Source organism: Anabas testudineus, chromosome 18 (assembly GCF_900324465.2).
Source record: "Anabas testudineus chromosome 18, fAnaTes1.2, whole genome shotgun sequence".
Classification (NCBI taxonomy): domain Eukaryota; kingdom Metazoa; phylum Chordata; class Actinopteri; order Anabantiformes; family Anabantidae; genus Anabas; species Anabas testudineus.
The window spans coordinates 11,462,814-11,482,602 of NC_046627.1; the positions used below are offsets into that span (position 1 = coordinate 11,462,814).

At 35.7% G+C, this 19,789-nt stretch overlaps 3 protein-coding genes across 5 annotated transcripts in view; 2 read left to right on the forward strand and 1 right to left on the reverse strand.

Annotated features, from left to right (window-relative positions):
- LOC113168482 (trichohyalin-like) overlaps positions 1–19,789 on the forward strand; it is a 928,554-nt gene that overhangs the window by 831,124 nt on the left and 77,641 nt on the right. The gene's annotated exons all lie outside the window — the stretch shown is intronic.
- On the forward strand, positions 4,931–8,725 carry LOC113151472 (lamin-A-like). Of its 3 annotated transcripts, XR_003297726.2 has the most exons (6): positions 4,931–4,985; positions 5,116–5,279; positions 5,823–6,195; positions 7,832–7,933; positions 8,077–8,184; positions 8,328–8,725. XR_003297726.2 is itself a non-coding variant. In XM_026344380.2 (5 exons), the coding sequence occupies exons 2-5, from the start codon at positions 5,214–5,216 to the stop codon at positions 8,472–8,474; spliced, it is 423 nt and encodes a 140-aa protein (XP_026200165.2). In that variant the 5' UTR covers positions 4,937–4,985; positions 5,116–5,213; the 3' UTR covers positions 8,475–8,725. The 3 variants fall into 3 exon arrangements, 1 of the variants encoding a protein (XP_026200165.2); XR_003297725.2 differs by having other exon boundaries at positions 5,823–7,933; XM_026344380.2 differs by lacking the exon at positions 5,823–6,195 and having other exon boundaries at positions 4,937–4,985.
- LOC113151478 (high affinity immunoglobulin gamma Fc receptor I-like) lies at positions 12,908–18,541 on the reverse strand. The gene is made up of 6 exons (XM_026344388.2): positions 18,500–18,541; positions 18,352–18,411; positions 17,894–18,136; positions 16,952–17,194; positions 16,610–16,762; positions 12,908–16,416 (listed from the first exon to the last, which is right to left on the reverse strand). Exons 1-6 carry the CDS (start codon positions 18,528–18,530, stop codon positions 16,361–16,363), a joined length of 786 nt encoding a protein of 261 aa, XP_026200173.2. The 5' UTR covers positions 18,531–18,541; the 3' UTR covers positions 12,908–16,360.

Consider the following 19,789-nt stretch of genomic DNA (forward strand, 5'->3'; position numbering starts at 1 on the left):
TTTCAGTAGTTGGTATGTCCCTCACCTGATTGTATGAATGCCGAACAACGTCAGATCATGCTCCTAATAAGATAGCAGATGGTGTCCTGGCGCATCTCCTTCCACACCTGGACCAGGGCATCACTGAGGTCCTGGAGAGTCTGAGGTGTAACTAGTGATGTTGTTTGACACTGCTGTGCTGATACAAGCTTCAACATTGTAGTTGCCTCTGTCATGAACCACTGCTTCAAAGCTTGCTTTGGTGTGGAAAAAGACATGTGACCAATGACATCCGTTCTCTGAATCACGTGACTGGTTCCCAACAGTAAATAATGATTCATAATGTGTGATTCAACAGGCTTCTTGGCAGGCAAACACACTTTATAGTGTAGTATAATATAAAGCAGGGGTGTCAAACGTGCGGCCCGCCAAGGGGTTCAGTCTGGCCCGCGGGATAAATCTGAAAGTGAAAAAATGCAATGAGACATGAAGTAGGATTTCTGAAAAATGAACTATTCCTAAATTGTTCGCTAGGGGCACTAGGGTGTTTTAGACGTGGAGTAGCTGAAAGAAGAAGAAGAAAAAGACAAAACAATTCTGAGATAGACACAGCTAATGTTCAGTGATTACTACGATACATCTACTTACTACATCTACTTACTTTTGTACTCACCTTCGCACCCTCATTAGCCAAAATTTCTTTCTTAAAAAGAAGAAAACTTCACTACAAAGAGTTTGGTCATAAAGTTTATGTATGTATTTTTTATGTGTGTTTCATGTATAAATCTTATAATTACAGGCCAGGTGATTACTTTCTATCTTATACATTTAAAATGGCCACCACTTAAGTTTGTAAGATGTGGGGGGTCAATTGAAGTTTTGAGAATTATTACACATGTAGAGTAAAAATAATTCCTATATGTTAAGTTAATTTTATGTTGAAGTGCAATAGGCTACCATATTTTTCAAATCTAAATACCTGTGACTTTTGTGTTTTGTGCCTTTTGTACAATCACTGTGATCAGTTGTAATGCACACATGTAAATGATAAACTGAAGCAAACTGCACGTTTTTCTTGGGAAATCTGACTTTCTTCATAACGTGTTTTGTAATAGGATAGTTCATTAAATAAAAAAAATATCCTAATGTAATTGTACTTCTTTCCACTAAAACAAAGGGGAAAACATGAATTTATTGTTACTTATAGCTATAATGAGCTTTACCTCGATTTTAATGGTCCGGCCCACTTGACATCAAATTATACTGTATGTGGCCCCTGAACTAAAATGAGTTTGACACCCCTGATATAAAGTATACAGTTATAACATAAATTAAAGTAATGCACAATATGTTTCCCCAGCTTGAAAAAAAAAAACACTGCAAACATTTATAGACTCAGCCGAACAATCATTCAATCTTTACAAAAATGTACATCATTCACACAAACCCTAGTTACAGTCATCATATAATTATTAAGATATTGTTTTGCTGATTTTTGCCACTAGATGTCACTAAAACGAATCTGTGAATGAATGACGTGGCTGGCAGTGTCAGCTGGATCGAAACATGATCTCCTTGTGCTGCAGTTCCAAAAACAACAAACTTTTAAAGAAGTATGTGTAGCTTTGAAAATGCGTTTCAAATGTTGAGTACATGTGATTAACAATTTAAAACAATGTCTCAGTTCTTTTAAGTCAAGAACTGAGGCACAGAGTTAAAATAATGAAAACTGACATGAAACATTTACATTTAGTTATTTGGCAGATGCAGATCAAACCGACTTACAACTGAGGTACAAGTACTTTAAACATTAAGTAAAGTACTATAGAAAGAGCTGTTTGAGTTTTATGAGATACAAGTGCAAAATTTAATTTATTTGTTTATTTTATTTTGTAAGTACAGAGAAAGGATTGCAAGAGCTCTATTTTTTGTGTCAAACGTAGAGTCTTATATCTTGTCAGTGACACAGTGCTCTCTCACTGTTCCTTAACAAGGCTGCAATAAATACAGATTTGTCAAGTCAAGTCTAAAGTTCAGCTGCTGGTAGCGAGAGAGATAGAGATAAGCTGCGTCATCGCAAATAAAGAAGTGGAGAAGAGAGCAGGAGAGCTCATCGGTGATCAAAAGCCACAAATGAAAGTAGTTGACGGACAACAGATGACAGCACAGTGGTTAAAGGTGAGTTGAAGGCCGGCACTGGTCAGTGAGTAAGAAGAGCAGGTGGGTGTTACTAGACAGGTTGGTTCAGGTTGTCAGACAGAATCTAACTGATTCTTTCACTTTTGTCTTTGTAGTCTCTGTAAATGGTCGACACATCATGTAAAAGTTATGTCGTGGTCCTGATATAATTTCTATGTTATGCTAATTATTATTTTTTTCTCTATTTTAAAACACATTATCACGTTAAACCATAACATTTGACTTTATAAATGGTTATTAGGAAACAACAATCAAGCAAATCCTTTGTGTCTCTTGTAAAATGTTTTTTGTATTAACATCTGTAGGTGTATTTGCAAATGCTTTTTATATAATAATAAGTGTTTTACCAGAATTCATATTTAACGCTACAAAAGTGTGAGTTTGTAATATTTCAAGTGAGATGACAAAGATGCTTTAAACATGTCTGCTAAATTTGCTGGTTTTAGGTGGTGATTAAAAAAAAACCTTTTTAATTTTTAAATCATTCAGTAAAACTTACCATTATTTGAAACACATTTTTTTGCAACAAAACTGCAAGTAACATCTAAATAAACAGCATTTTAACCAGCAGAGCGCTGTGTTTAGGTGTACACTGACAAAAATGAAAGTAGGACTTTGTAACATGAACATGTTTTATGATGTGTGCAGAGATTAGACAGTTGCAGGGGGTTGTCACCGTTAGTTAGCACTTTAATTCACACAGTTCGTATTTGTTTAATATTTAGGGTTTTTATCATTAACAAATTAAATGCAGACTGGTGGTAAAGTTGTTTTAGTAGCAACAGGAAAACACATGTCAACTTTTGGTAGAATATTAAACATCGTAAGGAAGTATTGTTAGCTACCAGGAAATATAGGTAAAATACATTTTTGTTCATCCTTGTTATTTCGCCTAAATGCAAAATCGTAAATGTAGTTTTATTATACAGTTTTACTGTTTTACACATACTACTGTTTTCTCTCTGTTTATATAACTGCTAAATATCTCCTTAGATGAATAGATTGTCCATTGGACCGCAGCTCAGAACCAACAGTGTTCTGGTTGTATATCTTCTTCTACTATTCTTTAGCACAGGTAAGTTGTTCTATTGCATGCTTCGTTAAAGTATAACTGATAATTTACATAAACAGATCACATGATGCATCTTGGCAATAAATGTTTGTTACTTTGAAAAAGTTGAGCATTATATTGCAAATATCTGCAAACATAAAAGGTTTCAAATAGTGACACATTACTGACTGTCTCTAAGCACAGATGTAATTATTCTGTATCACAGCAGCTCAGTAGACACCAGAACTGAGGAGTTCTCAGGCTTCTATTCAGTTCTTACATGTTGTACGTCCCTGAGTTATTACAGCAGGAATTAAAATCCAGATCTTTGACTTTTAGGTCAGTCTAAGTTAATTGGTTCATCTCAGCCAATCGTGGCAACAGTTGGTGATGACATCATTTTACCATGTCATCTTGAACCTGCTGTTGACGTTACTGCAATGACGTTGGAGTGGACGAGGTCTGACCTGGACCCCAGATATGTCTTAGTGTGGCGTTCTGCTCAGGACCTTGTAAATGCTAAACATCCATCCTACAAAGGAAGAACATCTTTGTTCACTGATGAACTGAAACATGGAAACATTTCACTGAAACTCTCCAAAGTGAAACCTGCTGATGAAGGAAAGTATCAGTGCTACATTGTAAAACTGGATGAAGGATCTTTAGTTGAGCTTGTTGTGGGTAAGTGAACACTGAGTGTACTTCAGTGCTATTTTCCTTAAAGATTTTTATTTTTATACTGTATTTCCACAACAACAATAATACATTAATCTATCCATACAGTAGCTCAGCTGATTTAAATTAAACTTTTATATTTTATAATATTTTATAATATTTTAATATTTTTGGACTATTTCTTTTTTTTTTTAGCAAACTTTGTTTTACAGCTTGGTGCTGTAAAACATTGCCTGTTTAATATTTTACTTAAAATTTTGGGGATTCTATGTTAAAGTTGTAACTTTGCAAGTAATCAATTACTTAATAATGAAACAAAGTGAACGGACAGTCCAGCTTGCTGAAATACGTATTTCTGAGATCTAAACCTGTTAAACAAAACAATTCAATCTCTGTAGTGTACTGCACACAAAATCGCACCAAAGTTACTGCAGTGTTACAAAAGGTAGCTAAACTACGAATTTAATTACATGGGTTTGTACTTCCAAATACAGTATGGTGTCAACTTTAAATATATTATTTGTATCTCTCAGCTTTGTAATTTTTTTATAAAACAGATCTTCCTTTTCATCCTTCATCTTCAGGTGCTGCTGCTTCACCTGTCATCAGCATAGCAGGAATTGAAGGAGATAAGGGTGGAGTGGTTCTACAGTGTGAGTCTAAAGGCTGGTATCCAGAGCCTGAGCTGTTGTGGCTGGATGCTGAGGGAAAGATCCTCTCTGCTGGACCTACAGAGACAGTCAGAGGTCCTGATGACCTCTATACTGTCAGCAGCAGAGTGACTGTGGAGAAGAGACACAGCAACAACATCACCTGTAGAGTCCAACAGAGAAACATCAACCAGATCAGAGAGACACAGATTAAATTCAGAGGTTAAGAAAAAAAAAGACTCCTTTTAAATAACCTAGTATAAGTTTTATACAGTACAATGTTAATCTGCGTTTTCTCATTTCAGATGATTTTTTTAACTCCCTGTCCAGTTCTGCTGCTGCCACAGTTGCTGTCTCTGTTTGTTTGGCTGTTTGCATCCTGTTTATTCTTTTACTTGTTTTCTTTTTATGGAAGATAAAAAATAAAATCAGTAAGTCAAAATTTAAATCCACTGACTTTATCTTATTAGTTTTGGTCATTGATAAGTATTTTTATTTCTTAATTTTGGACAGTGATTCCTTCCTAAAATGTAACTTTTTACTGCCTTTATTTTTACACAGAGTCTAAAACACCTGATAAAAATAATCATGCCACAAAGAACTTATCTAAAAGTAAAACTCAAGGCCAGGTTTCTGTGAAAGAAGAAAGAGAGTCGCTCATGACAAATGAATCAGTACAAATGAAGGTTTTTAACAAGGAGGAGGAGCCAAAAAAGACCAAGAATGTAAGTAAAGATTTTTTAACTCAATTTTACAAGGGAAAATAAAAGCAAAACTAAAAAAACATTTTTAAAACAATAAAAAAAAATGTTGAAATACTTTAAATGTTTTAAATGTTTTATTTTATGTAATTGTGAAGATATCGTTAAATACAAATACTTTGTTTTGATTGTTTTTTTTAGAATATTTCTGTTCAGATCCAAATAAATAAATAAAAATAATAATAATAATAATTTGACCTATATCACAAATCAAGTTGAACTTAGTCTAATTTCACTCATCCTGGTGTTGGTCGTCCCAGATATTCTTCATCAACTGTCTCTGTTACCTCTGTAGTTTCCAACTGATGCTGGAGAACAGAGTCACTGTTCATACAGGTCACTGCAGTTCAGTAACTAAAATAAAAGTTGTTTATTACTGCTACATTAAATTAAAGTAGCAAAACCATTAGATATATACCTGATCATCTCTGTTGATGTTGTTGTAACTTAATTCAGATATGTATTCATAATAAAACATGTTCTTCATATTGATGTTATTTTCTGAAGTTCAGCAGCTTCAGGAAGAAATTCAGAGGATGGAAACCAACAACACTGAGGTTCATCTTTCTATTTTAACTTTAACTAAATCTATTGACAGTTCTAGTCTAGTCAGGACAGTAGATATGCAAAATTAAAGTTTTGACCTGGTTGTACTGAAGTAGAAATCACAAATGACGTTAGCTGTAGTGTTAGAATTTCCTCATCATCTCATCTCTTAAACTGATCAAGGTATACCAGATTTACTTTCTCACACTTACCACCATTCTGTCACGGTTCCTGCCTTGTACCTGCCAAGCAGGGTTTTTCCCCCTCTCTCCCTCTTCCACCAGACTCAACTACCATTGCTCACTGGCCCCACTCTCCAAGGCCTTAGTTACAGGTTGGTTCCACCTGTATGTTCCTTTCTTTTATTAGCTCTCCTCAGTCCACTGCTTACTGCCAGAATGTCATGTCCTTTCATTTACTGGATTCTGGTTTCCCATGCCTCTTGTTTTTTGTCTTCCCCCAAGCAGTGATTCTTTGTTGTTTTTGTACCCCTGGTTTTTCGTTGTACTTTTCTCAATAGTTACTTTATTACCCGCCATTCTGGTTGTTTTATGTTGCTTCTTTGTTTTTGCACTTAGCCTGTTTGTGCGCTGTTCTTCTGACACTCATCTTAGTTTTTGTTTTTGAATCCACCTGTTAATAAACCTATTTCTGTTCACCCCTGCCCCATGCCTCCCCTTTAATTGAGACACTACAATCTGTACATGGATGTCACAAATCCCACACATGGTCACACCCAACTTCTTCCCCGTGCCTCTTTGAGCGCTGTGGGGTTTTGTCCGAAGCTCTGTGGGAGGAGTACCTGGACATGCTTGGCCGGGCAAATTTTCTATTAAAATGCTTGGACACAGCAGTTAGTATCGAATACTTCCAATCAATTACCAAACTAGTCATCAAAACCCTCTCAGAAACTCCACTGCCAGCCTGTCGGCCTGTTCGCCTTCTTGTTCCTTTTGGGGCTGTGTGGGATCCAGCCCCTGCCATGGGTGTTCAATAACTGTTCCTGCCTGGTACCTGCCCACCTGTGTTTTTTTTTTCCCCACTCTCCCTCTTCCACCAGACTCAACTAGCATTGCTTCACTCACCGGTCACTTCACTCTCCACTCTCCCAGGCCTTAGTTACAGATTGGTTCCATCTGTGTGCCCCTTACTTTATAAGCTCCCCTCAGTCACCAGCCTTGCTATCAGCTATCTTCCTCTGCTCAGTTCCCCAACCTTATTTAGCCTTGACTCCCCAAGCCCCCTCCCTGGACTCAGACTCTGTTTTCCCATGCCTGTGAGTTGTTTGCCTGACCCAAGCATTGATTCTTTGTATTTGTACCCCTGTTTTTTCATTGTACTTTTCTCATTAGTTACTTTATTACCCACCATTGTGGTTGTTTTATGTTGCTACTTTGTTTTTGCACTCAGCTTTTTTGTGCACTGTCCTTTTGACTCATCCTGGTTTCCGTTTTTGAGTCCACCTGCTTCCCATTCAGCTCTGCCTCGTGCCTCCGCTTTAACACATTCGAAAACATGTTGCACCTAGAACCCATTTAAGATTCTTGGTTGAATAATTGCGGTTTATTTGAAATTCATGTCAAATAAATTTAAATGAAATCCAATTGTTTATTTAAATCAAACACACATTATTGTTTAAAATATCCTCTAGTTACTATTTATTTAAAGAATTACTGGAATGTTGCTGGTGTCTTCCGGCTCAAAGGCTGAAATATCACACATCCTCCTAGATTAAGTTTGGCCAGGAGAGTTTTGATATTTTATGTAACGGCAAACTTACAGTGAGTAAAGTTTTAGCTAAAGTAAAGTAGGAATCTACTCAGAATGAAGAGAAATTAAACCCAAACCAAACTATAAGTACTTAAGCGATATTAAATCATTTTACTGGACTGGTTTCCCAGAAGGAAAGTCTTAAACAAGAATCAGATTAATTTTGCAGTTTTATTTGGGTGCATTATTCACCTTTTCAGATGGACACCTGCTTAATCAGTCAGAGCTCAGCTGATACCGATATCATTATGGAGGTCGACAAATATGGCAAATACATCCGTCTCAGAAACCAGTCTCATGAGGTAATGCTGTTTGTATGTGGAAATAAATTGAATTAATCATATTTAACAATGTGTACAGTATAGCAAAACCTTAGCTAATGCATACATATCTGCATCCATTAAAATTCACTGTCTCCTCTTTCTGCCAAATTTTCCTCCTGCAGGAAAAAACAATGACAGGCTGGAAGTTAAAACTACAGATCAACAATAAAAAACCATTAATATACACATTTCAGTCCTCATCCATTCTAAAGGCTGGAGAAACTTTCACTGTGAGTGCATTTTTATGCTTATTTACTGTATGTTGCTGCATTTTTCACTTTTTTGTTTCTATCTTCCTTTGTTTCTTTTTTTCATATTTGAACAAAAAAAAGTAATATAATTATATCATCTTTGTGACCTATTTATATTTTAGCTGTGGATCGCTGGTCATGGTGGTGCTCATTCTTCCACAGAACAGGTTTGGTTTGGCCTGAAGCCCTGGAATTCCAAAGATACATTACAGTTCACTCTCATCACCAACAATAGAGAAATCCCATATGACCCAGTATATGTTTTGTGAACGACAATCATCTTCAATCTCAACATTATGAAATTTGTGTTCTTGTGGAGTATTCAAATTGTACAACACTGCGATACATGTGTGCATGCATGAGAGATTTGATTTAACTTCATATTAAACACTTTTTTAAAATTTGTATAAAGGAACTGACAGAGCATTTTCATTAAGGCAGATAACATTCTGAAATCTCACCATTATTAAATGTAAATGAATATTAAGGGTACAATAAATAAAATTTTTATTTCATGACACACATACTTATACTGTTTTTCTTTTCTAAAGTATACCAGGTAGAATCTTATACTCTATCTTTTTTTATTATTATATATACATTTAGTAACTAGACAGAGGGCAGATTGTAAGTAAACATTTACTTGAGAAATCTCTAATGTTTTAGATTTGTATTTGTACTGTTAGATTTGTCATTTACTAAATTATTGTGCTGTCAAAAATATATTTTTTTTATTGTACAAGCTTTTTCAAGTTAATAACCAAATATAATGTCACTAAAAAAATAAGAAAAAAAAACATATACAGTATGTGTATATATAGATAGTAGATATAGTCATACGTTAATCTAGCCACAGAGGTTGCAAGCCAGTGACTTCTGTGCCGGTCCTAAGCCCGGATAAATAGAGAGGGTTTCATCAGGAAGGACATCCGGCGTAAAAATTGCCAAAATAACTATGCGAATCATTCACAAGACTTTCATACCGGATCGGTCGAGGCCCGGGTTAACAACGACCGCCACCGATGCTGTTAACCTACAGGGTGCCGGTGGAAATTTGACTACTGTTGGTCGAAGAAAGAGGGGAGGCAGAAGGGTTCGTGGTCAGAGAGACGAGGGAAAAGGCAGGAGCATAGGTTTGAGAATAGGGACTCTTAACGTTGGCACAATGACAGGGAAAGGCAGAGAGCTGGCAGACATGATGGAGAGAAGGAAGGTAGATGTTCTGTGTGTGCAGGAGACAAGGTGGAAGGGCAGCAAGGCACGTAGTATCGGAGGAGGATACAAACTGTTCTACCATGGTGTGGATAGGAAGAGAAACGGGTTAGGAGTGATCCTGAAGGGGGAGTTTGTGAACAATGTCCTAGAGGTGAAAAGAGTCTCAGACAGGGTGATGAGCATAAAGCTAGAAATTGAAGGGGTGATGGTGAATGTAGTCAGTGGGTATGCTCCACAGGTTGGCTGTGAGTTAGAAGAGAAGGAGAGATTCTGGAGTGAGTTTGATGAGGTCATAGAGAGTATCCCCAGAGGAGAGAGAGTTGTTGTTGGAGCAGACTTCAATGGGCATGTTGGTGAGGGCAACAGAGGTGATGAGGAGGTGATGGGCAGGTTTGGTGTAAAGGAAAGGAATCTGGAAGGACAGATGGTGGTGGACTTTGCTAAGAGGATGGAAATGGCTGTAGTCAACACTTACTTCCAGAAGCGAGAGGAACATAGAGTGACACACAGAAGTGGAGGTAGGAGTACTCAGGTGGACTACATCCTATGTAGACGAGGTCATTTGAGAGAGGTTAGTGACTGCAAAGTGGTGGCAGGAGAGAGTGTAGCCAGACAGCACCGCATGGTGGTGTGTAAGATGACTCTGGAGGTCAGGAAGAAGAAAAGAGGGAAGTCAGAGAAGAAGACCAAGTGGTTGAAGTTAAAGAATGAAGAAACTTGTGAGGAATTCAGACAGAAGTTGAGACAGGTTCTGGGTGGTCAGGATGAGCTTCCAGATGACTGGGAAACTACAGTAATCTGGATAAATGTCTGTAAACACCTTCTAAAGTGACTGTATTGTGACTTTAGAAATTCAATAAGCATAGCAGTCATAGTGATGTTATCCCTGTTGCTAATACTTAACCCTTCACTCTCACACCATTCTCCACTGTCTCCTGCATAGGCTCTATCAGGATGGTGCAGAATGATGTTATCTTACTGTAAAATTTAGTTACTTAGAATTTTCTTTCAAGTGATTCAGACCAACAAACCCAGCACAGACAAAACAAACAGAGACTAATTCCTGCAGTGTGTTTGGAGTGATGTTTATGAAAACAAGAAATATAAATTAACTGGGAATAAAAAGTTTATAATGAAACCAAACAATGCTGTAGGTGGAACGATTTTACAAGCCACATTATCAACACTAATTCATTTTAAATTGAAGCTTTTACAAACTATAGCACTAACCAAAATAGCAAATGTCTGCTGGAGGTTATTTTGTACGGCTCTGACAGTGCTCTTCCTGTTACTCTTTGCACAACGGAGCAGATAGAGGTAAGTTCCTTCTTCTTAATTTGCACATTGAATCTAACTTATTTTTAAAATCCCACTCACTTTACCAACAATAACTGTGGGTTCTTGAATACAGCATCTGTAAAAGTTGTGTATAAAATGTGTTTTAAATGTTAATTAAATGTGATTAACACTCCTTACATTTACCCTGCCTTTATACCTTGTATCTTACTTGTAAGTCGCTATAGATAAAAGCTTCTGCAAGTGACCAAATGTAAATGAGAATGGCTTAAATCTACTGCAGAAGAGTCTGTGTCAGCCACGTCTCTGTTTTTTTCTTTTTATCACTTAACTAAAATGTAGTTTTTGTGTCTAGTGGATTTTTTTTTATATATACATATACATAATATTACAAACCAGATTTTGCCAAAATTCAAATGTGCAACAAAAGTGCAAGTAACCAAACAATAGCTCTTATGTTACTTTGCAAAATGTTTGCCTCACTTAGTAAAAAATCTTATGGATAATATCTTTAACATTCCCTCCTATTTAAATAGACAGACTGATACAGTATTATGTACATACTTAATAGCAACCAGACTGTCCATCAGTGTGAAAGAGCTGAGTAGTGCTCCATCACCTCTAAAGAATTCAGGAAATAGTGTAAACTAGTTGAAGAAGTACAACTCTAAAATATGAGGCCATTTGGACTAAAAGTATAGGATTCAGGCTGATCTGTTGACTTTTAATTGAGTGATCATCAAAAAATACTATACAGGAAATGACAATGTAGTAAATATAGTGTTAAGAAAGTAGTTACCTGTTTTTTTTCTGTATAAACAAAAGCAAAATATCCAAACTAATAAATATAAATACTCACATCCTGTGAGGTTGGATATATAATAAATAAATTTTTATTTTGTACTTGGATTCCAGTAACTTTTGTTTTCTGGTAAATCGCTTCATCGTGTCAAAACATTTATCAGTTCATAGAATCCTAAGGCAAACATGTGATTATTGATCTGTCTAAAGCTCTGTCAGGGCTGAAACATCTTACAGTATTTTAGTAGTCTGAAAGAAATCTGTCACTTCATCAACTAGTTTGAGACTAAAGTCGTTTTCCTGATAAGTCTCATTTAGTCTGTAAAAGAATCAGTCTTTACAGTGAAAACTAAAAAAAACTCTAAATATTTCAAACTAAATAAGAGAGGAAACAATTCTATGAATGTCCTGTGGTTTATTCAACAGCTGAACCAATTGGTCTTTGATCGGGTGGTCTAGTATGAGATGGATGACGATGAACTGGTGGTGAAGTCTGGCTAAAATATGTGTTTGGACACACCTGTCAGTCACATGTCCAATTACTTTTGCTCACATGAAAAGTAGGTGGGTTTAAATCTATCTACCTTTCTTAGAACTGTCTACCGGATCCAGATGTTGATCAAAACACCTGGACCGAAAAATTTAAATGTTGATCTGTTGTCTCATATTCACCTTTAAACGTCAAACTTAGAAGTTTGACGAAGTTTAACTAGAAGTTAAAACTAGAAGTTAAAACTACAGGTGAACAATGAAAAAACTTAGTATACACATTTCAGTCTTCGTTTATTCTCCATCCTGAAATGAAAATCACTGTAAGTGTTTTTTGTTTAAAGATTATTTATAATGTTGCATTTGTTCATATCTTTATTTTTCTTTCTTTTTTTTTTTTGGCATTTACATTTAGTAATTTGGCAGACGCTTTTATCCTAAGCGACTTACAAGGTAGGCAGGACAGCGTGAGGAGGTCTTGCCTAAGGACCCCCACTGGTGGTAGACCACAGCTGGGATTTGAACCCCAATCTCCCATGCCTTACATGGAAGGTGACGACTACACTAACCAGCCGCCATAAAAATCTATGATCTATGTGACTTTTGTATTTTTTAGCTTTGGATCCCTGGTTGTCATAATGTTAATTACACCACTGACCATGTGTGGAGGGAACTGGAGTGCTGGAATTATGAAGATACATTACAGTTCACCAGCAATAAAGAAATGCAATGTGACCCAGTGTATGTTCACTGAAAGACAATCATCTTCAATCTCAACATTATGTGGACGAGTTATTTTTAAATATGAAAAAAAAAGAGAATCAGAGAGATTTGTTTTAATTTTATTTTTAACTTCCTTTTTATTGTTGATTTGCACAAAGGAACTGACAGACCTTTCTCATTAAGGCAAATAACATCCTGAAATCTCACTATGGATATTTAATGTGAAAGAATATCATTAATACAATATATTAAACTTTTCTATTTGATGAACACAAATACTTTAATTTCTTGTTTTTATTTTTAAAGTACATGTACAATGTAGAATCCTGAATATGTTACAATTCCTCCCTTTGCCTCTGTCATGTTGGTTTTGTTTGAGTCACCTGTCACTTCCTGTTTGCCCCTACTTGGACTTCCTCTTCTTCCACTTGCCGGACTCATTAATCATGGATTCAGTTCACCTGTATTTCCCGTTTCCTTCATAGCCCCCCTCAGTCTTCTGGTTCACTGCTGGTTTGTTGGATTTCTTTCATACTACACCCTCTACCGCTCCATCTGTCCAATATTTTCTCGGACTGGTTCATGGACTCCGTCACACGTTTTGTTCGTTCGTTTGTTCTGTGGTTGAACTCCGCGGTTTTGTTTCATCCCGGACTTCACTTCTGTTTGTTGGACCTTGTTTTTAGTTTGTGAGTTTGTATTTTTTTTACTTGCCATTGCAGTGCCTTTTTGTTGTTACTTTGTATTTGTAGTTAGTTTATTAGTTTGTTCTTTCTCGGCGTCAGATCTTGATTTCCGTTGGTACTTCGTATTTCTTTAGCGAGTTTGTTTGTCTTTTGGTTTTCCGTTGTGAATTTACTTTGTTGGTACTTTGTATTTTGGGTTATTTAGTTACAGCAGCACCTTATTTTGTTCTTATGTTCCGTTAATATGTTTATTTAGTATATTTCCCTACGTTAGCACAGTGCCTTTTGGTCACTTTGTTTACACCTTGTTTGTTACTTTGTTTTCTTCAGTGCAGCGTTTTGTATTGTTACTTTATTATGTTTATTATATTGTTTGGTTCTTGTCCCCTGTTTTCGGACCGGGTTAATAAATAACCTTTTGTTTTGTATTCGTTCGCCCTCGTTTGTAACGCTTATTATTTTGCAGACTTTGAGTAGATACAGAGACAACTGAAATATCATCAATGTGGCTCATTCTTCATCAACAGTCTCTGTTTGGCTTCTTTTAGCTGTGCTTCTGTCTGTTTCAACACAGTTTTTAAGGTATCCAATTTAGGCCAATACTGATTCCTGGTCTGCATTCTGTTCATCTTCTAAAATTTGCAGAACTTCTTCACTGGCCTTAATAGCAATAACAAGTTAAATCCTGACACCTGTTAAATAAACTTGTTCAAATTTGAACCATCTGTTTGTGGTGTTTCTTTTGGAAGGCCTTTAAGAACTAGGCGCCCTCTTTTGACTATCCATGGTAACTACAACTTCTGAGCTGACTTTATGTCCTTGTTAACTGTAATTAATAGAAAAAAAGACTTTTAGCTTCAGTCTGTTATCCCCACAGCAGAATGATTATCAGTAACATCCAATCTATTTGTTTCCACAATGACCTGAGTCTGTTTGACTATGTAGTGGCTATTGTTAATTGCTGTTCTAGCCTTTAGGTTTCCTAATGTATTTTTGGTTTCCTCATGTATTTTTGACCCGTTTCAATTGTTCCATCTGAAATTAAGAGTTGACTCCCAGGTTCACTCAGATGATTAGATTATGCTTTCTAGACGTATCACATTTAATTTAATATGAACAGTCATTCTGTTACACATAGAAATTTATCTTGCAAAGGAAAGTATAACCAGTGCAATACAAAATAAATAAATAAATAAATGGAATCCACAGGATTAGCTAATAAACTTCAATAGCCCAAACGAAAATGTGTCCATAATCCAAATCCCCAAATAACAGCAAAAGATGTATTGAGCCAAACTTCAAGGCAGTCTACTTCCCTTACACTGCCAGCTCAGAGATGTTCACATCATTACTCTCAATTACAACACTAGGTGGCTTCAACTTCAACTTTAATTACGTTTGTCATAATGTATCAGAATATAGTATACATAACACATGGTAAATCCTAATTGTGCAATATTCACAGTAACATATGTTATATTGACATTTGAGTCTCAAATAAAACTCAAACTTTAAGATAAGAAAATATTAAAACTAATGAAGATACTCTTAGACAATGAATATAATCATTCAGAAATGGCTTTAACAGAAGCCAGTTTTGCAGGGAGTTTGAGATTGTATGCCGTATCTATCAGAGCACCACCTCTGTCTCTACCATGGGTAAAAACTGGATACTGGACTCAAACAAGGCACCAAATCACTTGTCTAAACATTGCTCGCATATGGATGAGCCAAAAATTGGCTCAAGCTCAAGCACCCATCCACCAGCATTTAGACCCCAGAGGTTTCTTCCTATTTCCCGTTCTCACTGACCTCGGAGTTGCTCTAACTGGGGCCTATCTGCCAACCATCTCCTTGAATCCATGCAATACATTTTTTATATACACACGTCTCATCTCTCCCTATTTAGCTGCACTAGTTCTGTGGCACATCTTGTATTACTATTTCTTAAATGAAAATCGGAACATCTGTAGCTTGAAAACTAGATAACAATAACAATGTACAACACAGTACATAAACAGGTTTACTTTCATATTTGGTAAGGAGCTCTTTCAGCTGTATTCTGCTCTTTATGTACATTAATTACTGCAAATGCAACTACAATTCTGAAGGATTTATGCTGTACTTATTTATTCTACATTATACTTTAAATCTCCTACATTTCAGATGCAAATACTGTACTTTTACTCTACTACATTTATTTGATAACTTTAGTTACTTTTCAGAGACTTATTAATTGTACAGCATCAATATTGTTTTCATTTAAATTATTACATTAAAAAAGATTAGATAATCCAAATATAAACAAAATTCACTCCACTGGTACCAACTGCAACATTAAAATGCTGAACATACATAGTCAATTACTATATTCCAATAATACAGTGTTGGTTGTGATGAAATGAGCACTTTGGATACTTCAGGTGGTTTGAGATAACTACTACTTGACTACAGTCTATGATTTATGGATGCCTATAACGATCAAAATAAAATGCATAATCAAGTCGTTGTTACAGTATCTGTGAAGTATCTAGAAAAAATGTGAAATGAGTCTGAGTAACCATCAGTAATATGAATTTAAAAGCTATATTTAAATTTTGAAACTGAGACACTACAGGGTTCAACAACCTATTACCCTTTTTTTCTGTTTGTGGGTTTCTGCTCTGGTTTGACTCAAGAGACTCAAATTATCTCCAGCGTCTGCAGTGTCTAAAATACTCACACGTTTACTGGTAATCACATGAAGTGAAACTGATCTCCACTTCATTATATGTTTATTTTCTCTGTGTTTAAACTATATAAAGAAGCCAAATTGACCACTTGGTGTGAAAGAATAAGGAGTAAACGTGTGCTTATAAAAATGTGCCAATAATGAAGTTGTTAATTTTGATAACATAAAGCAAACCTTCTTTTTCAGTGACAATAACTGCAAGCGTCACACCTTGTCACGCCATTTGGTTCATCTGCACCTCCACTCCATTTACTGGACCAAAATAAGAAACTGGTTTAAAAAAACAGAAAGTCCATTTTAAATTATTGTGCAAGTTAATATGTATATGCATGTAAATATGAACACTATCAATACATAATCAAATTGTATTTATGAATTAAAGTGTGATGTGTTTGGTCATATTTGTTTTTTTTAATTTAAAACAAATATTATTTAACTAAGAGAAATAAAGGTTTGTCTTTACCTTTGGGTTTCTTAAAATAAAAAAATCCCACCACTAGCAGCAACACGACAAGACTTAAAACCCTCAGGATGATGAAGACAATGTAGTCGCTGGTGTCCTTGAGGAGTGTCGTCTCTTCATTAGGTGGGTAAGAGGTTATAGAAATTATATTTTCTGTAAAACAACAAATGAAACGACATGGAACAGATCTCTAAATACTTGATTCTTGAATACAGTTGAGAATTTAATCTACACATTTTAGTAATGCATGAACACATCACAGCTTTTGAATTTTCATGTTTTTTTACAGTTTATTTATTTTGATTGGGTTTGATTTGTGACTCCTATCTGATCATGTCTCACCTCTCACAGCCAACCAGCTTGCTGGTGATGTTCCAAGACTGAAGACATAACACCTGTAGAAACCTTCATCAGACTTGGAAACATTCTTAATTTCTATCTCCTCTACAGAACTGTTGTGCATAAGGACATTGTTTTTGTAGAAAATGATTAAGTTGGTGGACTGGTTGTTGCTCCTGCAGTGTAGAATCACGTTTGTTCCTTGCATCACAGGAAGAGCAGGACTATTCAGGATCACAGGACCAGCTGACAAACATGAAGACAAAATAAAGTCTTAGAGGTTGGTATATAAACACTTCAGGTTGCTTTAAATATCCCAAAGTCTTGTCACATTATCACATTTTATTTCTACGTAAAAAACATTTTTTGTATCACTACCCTGTTGTGTTAACTCTCCATACTGGAAGAGTAACACAATTACACAAATTTTTTTGTTAATATTGTCCACTGTAGTTTTAATGGTAAAACAAAGTCCTACCCACTTGAATAGCAATCTTCTCAGTCGAGTAATATGATAAAATGTCTAAAGGAAAAAGCTCTGATTCAGACCGGAGTATTATTATTATTTGTTTATGGTGTGAAATATTGCCAAAATATATGATTAAGAATGCCATCCTGGTGACTCAGCTAGATTTAAGAAAATATTAGTTTTTTCTTTATATCAACACGAAAATGTTTATATAATGAATTATAGTTCTTAATTATAGTAATTAGAAACGAAATAGGTTATTCCTTTTTTTAAGTTTTTAAGTTAATATACTGTATCTGCTATAAATATATTAAAATACAATGTTCACCTATGGGGAACATTCTATTAAAATCACTGTGGGTCATTTTTAACCATGTTGCACATTGACAGGTGTTGAATATGATGCATCAGAAGGCAAATGTCTTTAAACAACTTCTAAAGTAACTATATTGTGATGAGAAATACAGCAAACATACCAGTGATAGTGATGTTGACTCCATCGCTTCTCTCTCCTTCACTCTCACACCAGTATTCTCCACTGTCTCCTGGATAGACTCTATCGATAGTGAAGGATGATGTTGTTTTCCTACTTGAAAATGTCTGATTAAATTCCTTAGAATTTCCTTTCAAGTGAGTCCGACCATCAAACCCAACACAGTCAAAAGAAACAGAGTTGAATTGAAAGTGCTGCAGTCTGTTTGGAGTGATGCGAAGAAAAGCTTTTTATGAAGACAAGACAGAAAAGAAAGGAAATTAATTTATGATGTCTAAAAGATTACCATAAAAATTTAACCTTTTTTAAGATGCAATAATGACACAAATGCATTTTTAATGGAACCATTCACAAACTAGACCATTTTTTAATTCAGTCTTTTACATACAGAGAATAAAAAGTGTTAAAGATCGTCTTATTAATTTTCAGTTTGTCACTTACCTCTATTCTGAGTGTAGCTGTTGTGAACTTGTTCCCTCAGAAAAATGAGTTCAAGCATCACTGGATAAACACATTAACATTAATGCATATAAGACATACTGTTCATGTCTGGAATATATAAAATGTTAAAGTAGATTTAAAGACTCACCTAGTCTGAAGCAGAGAGCTGTGACCTCCATATTGTCTAGTTTCTGACTGACTGAGAATCAGACTAAAATACAACCTAGGTATGTGGTTGAGAGCTTCCCCTTCCTGTGTAGTTTATTTCTATATTGATGCAAACGTTGAAGCATGTCACTTTTTGAATAATAGGCGCTCTCTTGAGAGAGAGACTTACTCCACCTTACTTTTAATTAGTTAGCTTAGCCTTTACCTTTTGACTCTGCTCTTGTTTTTGTCCTTGTCAGACAATCAGTTTGGGTACTTTTGATGCAGATTGTGTTTTTTAACCTTTATTTAGCAGAGTAATGCACCATCACGTTCAAAAAGTTACACATACCCAAATTGTTAATAGCCATACCATATTAGCTGCAGCATTCTGGATTCAGGTACGAGTTGGGGACCAATGCTACACATTATACACTGAACAGCAGCATTAGAGAGTTGCCAGTACAGCCACAGTCTGATCTTTAGAAGTTGGTCTTAAAGGCCTTGTGTCCAGTGCATGTAATATACACCACTCAGCCCCATTATAAAAAAAAAAAAAACACCTACCTAATATTGTGGAGATTCTCCCTCTGTAGTCAAAACAGCTTTGACCCATTAAGGCATGAACTCCTCAAGACCTCTCAAGGTGTCCTCAGGTTTCATGGCGGGGTCTCCATAGTTTAGTTCCAAGAGTGCATCATGGTTATCTTTTCCCAAGATAGTCAACACACACCTTCCTGATTAACCAGATGATGAAGAAGACAACATGATTCATCAGACCAGACCACCTTTTGTCATTGCTTCATGGTCCAGTTCTAATGCTCATGTATCTATTGTTTGGGTTTTCAGCAGTGGATAAGGGTCTTTATGAATACTCTTACTGGCCTGTGCAGCCCCTTACACATTCAACTACAGTGCATTGAGTCCCTTCTCTCTCCACTTTCAAATCAGTAATCTCCACTGTCTCCTGTATATCACAACACTGTGTATTCTGACACCTGTTGGTCATGGGCAGCATTACATTTAGAAGTTTTCTAGTTCACCGTTTAGCAAATGATAGACAAAAGCTGCACTGGAATAATGAACAGTATGAACTTAAAGGTCAGACAATTCTTTTTAAATGAGACAATGTCCCATTCACTCATTTTATTTAAGGGTCTAATACTGTAGTGTTAAAATTCACTAAAACTTCATCAAACTTATTTTCTAAAACACATTCACTTTACCAACAACAGTTGGTTCTTAAATACAGCAGGTGTAGGAGTATAAAATGTGATTAAAATATTGAGTA

Bases quoted from the DNA above. Each gene is read 5' to 3' on its own strand.
- LOC113151472 (XM_026344380.2), top strand. From the start codon at position 5,214: ATGACAAATGAATCAGTACAAATGAAGGTTTTTAACAAGGAGGAGGAG. The intron at 5,280-7,831 runs GTAAGTAAAGAT...TCACCTTTTCAG, and splicing joins AGCCAAAAAAGACCAAGAAT to ATGGACACCTGCTTAATCAG. The intron at 8,185-8,327 runs GTGAGTGCATTT...TTTATATTTTAG, and splicing joins AGGCTGGAGAAACTTTCACT to CTGTGGATCGCTGGTCATGG.
- LOC113151478 (XM_026344388.2), bottom strand. From the start codon at position 18,530: ATGGAGGTCACAGCTCTCTGCTTCAGACTAG. The intron at 17,195-17,893 runs GTATGTTTGCTG...CATGTTTGTCAG, and splicing joins AGTCAACATCACTATCACTG to CTGGTCCTGTGATCCTGAAT. The intron at 16,763-16,951 runs GTGAGACATGAT...GTTGTTTTACAG, and splicing joins AAGCTGGTTGGCTGTGAGAG to AAAATATAATTTCTATAACC.